At 43.4% G+C, this 5850-nt stretch overlaps 1 protein-coding gene across 1 annotated transcript; it reads right to left on the bottom strand.

Annotated features, from left to right (window-relative positions):
- Window positions 1–301: 301 nt before the first annotated feature.
- Tslp (thymic stromal lymphopoietin) lies at window positions 302–4826 on the bottom strand. Its single transcript, XM_063245468.1, has 5 exons — window positions 4809–4826; window positions 4496–4632; window positions 3627–3668; window positions 2915–3046; window positions 302–947 (listed from the first exon to the last, which is right to left on the bottom strand). The coding sequence occupies exons 1-5, from the start codon at window positions 4810–4812 to the stop codon at window positions 840–842; spliced, it is 423 nt and encodes a 140-aa protein (XP_063101538.1). The 5' UTR covers window positions 4813–4826; the 3' UTR covers window positions 302–839.
- Between the last annotated feature and the right edge of the window lie 1024 nt (window positions 4827–5850).

Below are 5850 nucleotides of genomic sequence, written 5' to 3' on the forward strand. Positions count from 1 at the left end.
TTTGCCTGTTTTGTTTCTTCCAAGTATGAGGAAAATTCAGCAGGGAAAAGAGTGAAAGGACCAGCAATGAGTTTTAAAAAATGATGCATTCCATTCATCAGTCTCTAAGGGTTTTCTGCTACCTATCTCTAAATAGTGTATTTTCTCCTATGGGCAAGACCAACAGCTTAATGCATGGGGGTGTGGTCAGCTGGCTTTTAGCATGAGTGGAGGTAAAGACTGAAAAGAAGGGACATTCTTTAAAAACAGGTACTGAGAAAACTGTCTACTATTAACTAAATTCAAAAGACCATTCATAAGAAAGTTCAAGATTTATTTATTAAGAAATATATAGTATCTATGACAAACCAGGACTTCCACTTTCAAAAGTGTTCACAAAATAAATTAAAAATACATTATATAAAAATTTAAAAATACATATACACAAAGATTGAAGCTGCAACAAAGATACTTCTTCAGGATTGGCTTTCATGTTCAGTCTTGACTATTAGGTAATGTTTAACACTTGGTTGAGAATGCTTTCACAAAATTTGCTGGCAATTTCTTTCAAACTGAAATTTTTGTACACTCTCTTTTGCTTTTATTTTCTTCTTTTACAATTTTATGGTATGAGAACATGAGAAGGATCATTACATGTAAAAGAAATGCCTGCCTGTGACAATTTAAAGACTATATTAGGAGTTATTCTTTCATTACAAAAGGTTTTAACTTATTTTTGTAAATTATTATTGTTCAATGTAACTTTTTTAAATACAGGGTATCACAGATTTAACATTTTATCTACTTAATATATATGATTTATTTTAGTGCTATACAATATGATGCTAATGAAGAGAGTTTCATTTTCCTAAATGTCGGTTGAAAAAATCCCACCATCCTTTTATTTGTGAAGTTTGCTCCCAGCAGTTACGGATGACTTTTTGCTGCTTTTTCTGGGTACGATTTATCTGTTGAATAGGAGAATCAATAGTTAAAAAATTAATTTTCACTGAGTGATGGGTTAAGTCATCTCAACGCAAATCTCTTAATGTGCAAAGCAGGTGTGTACTTTATCATTGCATTTGCTTTCTTTAAAGAACACCCTCCTGTATCTCCATCCACATATCCTCTGCTGCAAGGCCAAGCACCACCTCCTCCACAAAAGCCTCTGTTAATTGCTTAGATCTTTTATTTTGAAACTCTTCTAGTACTTAAGATTAATGTGTCATTTCACTTGGCTTTCACTTACTGTTCCTATTATTGCATCATGGGTATTTCCCTTGGCAGCAATTATACTGTCTTATGCAGAAGGAAGCCCTGGATTTTATTGCAGGATTAAGAGAACAAATGAGTTTACAATCTTATGATCTCCCTGATAAGTTCCCAAAGAGCAGGACCTATTTTATCCGTCTTTAATAGATATACTAACAATGAACATAGGCTATTATTTGAAACTGCAGTGCTCCTACTCCTTGTCCTCATGCCCAATTTTATGTGTGACACTAGAAGGCTCTTTCTGAAGAGATTTTCATCTATTCCTTCAGTTGAATTACCCTTGCACACTGATAAACTGAGCCTTCTTTGCACACAGTAGTTAGACTGTTAAGGACCCTGTGGGTTAAAAGTCAGTAACCCGTGTTAAAATCTGCTAAATCACAATTTGTTTTGTGACTTCCCCTTTGTGCTGAGGGCAGAGGAAGGATGAAGTAAGTTTCTTCACATTCCCTCTTTTCCATCTACGGCACAAACCTGTGCTCTGCATTGCCCTTATCTAGATGAATTTTACTATGGCCATCTGTAGATTTTGTCAGAGTCTCCTCGAAAAAGATGCATACATAAGAGTCAAACGGATTTCTCACATGACTGCTGCTTCCTAACCTGACTGAACTCTATGGATTCAGCACTCAAGTCCTAAGAAGCCACATTCACGAATGCCTGGACGCTCAGATCACAAATGACTAAGGTTTGCTCCATCAATAAGCAGCAATCCCAATTATCTGCACTTGTCTATCTCTGCTTTTCTTAAACTAGTCATCAGGAAGAGAAAGTTTCTGTCTTACTTGGCAACTGAAATACTTACAGATTACTTATTATATACCAGGCACCGTTTCAAGTGTTTTCACATGTGTTGACTCATTTTGTGCTCATAAATATCTTATGTTGAACTTACAAATATATTTATTTTTCTGGGGCACACAGAGACTAAATAGTTTATTCAAAGTCTCCAGAGAAGTTACACACCAGAAATTCAAAGTCAAGACTGCTCTCTCTAGAATTCCCACCCTTAACTCTTCACTGTACTACCTCCATTTTAAAAGTAACGTATTCATTCAATGCATGCAACTGCACGTGCAAAAATTTACTGAGTAAGGAGAGCACAGTTCCACCCATTTGAGCAATTAAACAAACAGGGTAGAGACTGCATGTATAATGCAACACTTTAAACAGCATCATATAATTATGAATGATAAACCCAAGCGGTATTGCTAAACTTTAGAATGGACCTGTTAAGAATATATTAAGACTCTCTTAAGGAGCCACATAACTAGAATTTTATTTTATTTTATTTTATTTACTTGTAAGGTTTAGATTGGGTGTCTGGAAAATGGCATCTTGAACAGTCATCACAATGTGGGGTAGCAGCTAGGATTATCTGGCGTGAGAGATTCACTGATCCCACTTTAAAACACTGATCGAAGGTTTTAGAGTCTTAATGCAGCCAAAACTAAATCAGAAACTAAGAAATAGGTTGAACTGGGCACAAATGTCAATTAACATTAATTAACAACCTGCAGCTTTTACCCGACTCCCTTGTTCTTCAAAAAATCAAATCTTGAATAAAAAGCACAGCAGAGCTTCTACACTAACGCTCCTGTTTAACTCAAGGTTGGTCTCACAGTGCTGCACGCCCAGGCGTGCTGCGCGCCAGGCTTACCTGAATCTTGAAGTAGCCTGGGCAATGGCGAGCGAAGGTAGCCTTAGTCGTCAAGGCAAAACGCTCCCGGGAGAGTGACGGGCAGACGGTGGAGCTGAAGGTGTGGCGCTCGATTTTGGTGAGGCAATCCGACTGCGCCCACGCGGCGGTGACGTTTAGGAGGACAGGAGAAAAGCCAGGAGGGGGTGGGGTGCCAGCGTCAGTAAGAGCGGGGCGAAAGTGACCGCGGGGAGGAGGCCGAGGGCGCAGCGGGAGCTGGACCGAGCGGTCCCCGGGGCCAGACGTCACGGGGCGGGGAGGCCACCGGAGCCGCCCCGCGGGGAGGGGGCCGCGGGCCGGGGCGCAGCGCCCGCCTGGGACAGACAGACAGACCGCCTTGGGACAGGCCCGCGCCCGCCGCGCGCCGGGGCCCATGGGGGGGCGCCAGGAACCGGCGCCAGGACGCGGGCGCACGGAGCAGGACCCGGGGCTCAGGAGGTTCCCTGCTCCCGGTTTCCAATTTGCCTTTTCAGCGGCCCGGAGCGGTGGCGCGAGGTGGAGGGAAGAAGGGACAGCCTCTCACATCCCGCCCTCCCCGCACGGTCCTCGCTCTCTGAATTGGACAAAAGTGGAACCCACGTCCTAAGCTGGGCGCAGCGATCGCCTGGGGCTCAACACCCCCCCCCCCAAAAAAAAAAAAAACCCCAACAATCCTGCTGACCACTCTACTCACTGAGTTGTAACAGGCGACATGGTTGAGCTCCTCGCTTTCGGTCTGCAAAGGAGAAAACAAAAATTGGACAAGAGGGTTACAGATTTTAAGTCCACGACGAAGAATGATTCCTTAGCTCCTTACTCCCAGGACTTAAAAATGTTCCAAAGCGATTTCCACTCAAAAACTTATTTCCTGTGTCACTGACAAGGCCACGCAAATCTTCAGATGGTTTTGACGTGGGTTTAGAATGAGGCATCCAGCGTTGCTGGTCTCAGGGAAAGTGCCCTCAACATAAAGGTGTGGCGCTCTGTCTCCCGGCAGAGACATCTGGACACAGCACAACCACTTGGGCATTAACATCACCGTTCTCAGGATGTCCAAGTCTGCCCTGTAGATGTTCACACTTTCCACACACACTCTATCCAGAAGTTCAGATTATCAGGAAATACATATTAAAACTCAAAGTGTACCAGCTTCTATAATAGCATCCCAGACACCCTGAAGCACAGTCTCATGCCTTAGCTGGCCTCACTCCTTAGCACTTATCTCACCAGAATTCCTTCTCTTTGCTCTTTCCCAAGCCCTCATCTGCTCCCTTTACTGCAAAATTAGAGCAATATTTTATCAGGAGGTATATATTCTGTGAATGCACCATGCAACCTATCACAGTAACTGTATCTCATCAACTTTTACAGAAGATGCCAATTTCTGGATAGTTATTTTGCATGTCAATAGATTTGGATATCACTTGTGAAAATTTTTGGTGACATAATTTTTTTCCAAATTATTTTTCTTTCCTGGAAAGTTAAACTATAGTTGGTGTATATATATATATGGATTCCTTTTTGACGAGGATATACTTGTTTAAAAAATGTTTCCTCACTTACCTTATTCATATAGTCATACAGGTTAGGAAAAATAATGTTTTCATAGTCCTTTTGAATCTTCTCGAAGTCACAGTTACTGAAGTTGTAAGTTAACACCAACTCTACCAATTGCAAGAGGAACATCTTCTTGAAAAAACCTGATAGAAGAAATAGCAAGGCATCAGGAAATGTACTTGAGAACCCAGTTCTACCCCAGTTCCACACTGAACGCTCCCCACCACGACTGAGTGACCCCTAGAGTTGAAAAGCCTGCCTCAGGGGCAGGGGCACAGGCCCCAGTCTCATTCCCAGTCCACATGAAGCCCGTATTCACCCATGCTGGTGCCTGAAGCTGGAGAATCCCTGATGCTCCAGAGCTTTCTGGCTCCACATATATAGCATGTAGACGCCTACGGGCTATTTTCTCCTAGGCCAATGATTTTCTTTGGTGTCATGCTCTTCCTTTATAGAATTCTGAATTGGTGATGTAAAAGAAAACAAAAATCATCAAATCTATGAAATTTCAACACTATTAAAATCACCAGGAATTTCCCTCACCTTCCTCTTTTTAACTTTGCCCCAACCCCACCTATGTGTCTGAATGTGCTTCACAAAATGGGTATCCACACTTTTCTCCTACAGGGAATTTCTATAACTGATACTTTTCGGGTTGGGGGTGAGGCTGCTGAAACCAGCAAACACTCTAAGGACTTAAAAACAAAGTCCAGGGATCATTTATATTCTTTGGGCATTCCTTTAGCCAGTTTCTTCCTCTTTGGCCAATGAGAAATACAAATGCTTTGGAAGGTGAGTGCAGCCTTAGGGTGGGATCACGCTCCCACCTGAAGGGATCCAACTGGTGACTGAAACTTAGAGCTGGGACAAAGAGGGAAATAAACCGGGAATAGGTCTGATGGGTATCCTACTCAGAAGCTCCTCAATTTCAGGAAAAACGCGCCCTCAGCTGGGGCAGGTGGTGCTGCTTAAGGGCTAAGGTCACGTTTCTAATAAATGCCAAGAACTTTTAAAACACTAAAATCCAGCGCCCAGGCCCTCTCGCAGCTCCATCTCTAGCTTTCCAGACCGCAGAGAACAAGCACATTGGCGGGTCCGCCGCGCGCGCGCGAGCTCGCAAGATGCTGTCCAGCGCGCAGCGCTCCTGGAGGCGCGCAGCTCCGGTTCCCTGAGCGCTGAGGCTTAGCCGCCAACCGAACAGTCTACACATCATTAGTCACCTCAACTTAAGTCCGGGCACCGGTTTTAGGGACAGGAGAAGCGGCAAGACGACGGGTCACGTGTTTGTACTCGCAGATTTTTTGTAAATCTAGAAAAAGTGTAACTGCAGCTGACTCAGGGAGAGCGCCAGAGAGCCAGAG

This window comes from Cavia porcellus, unplaced genomic scaffold (assembly GCF_034190915.1).
Source record: "Cavia porcellus strain 051 isolate PalLab524CR breed Dunkin Hartley unplaced genomic scaffold, mCavPor4.1 scaffold_2, whole genome shotgun sequence".
Classification (NCBI taxonomy): Eukaryota; Metazoa; Chordata; class Mammalia; order Rodentia; family Caviidae; genus Cavia; species Cavia porcellus.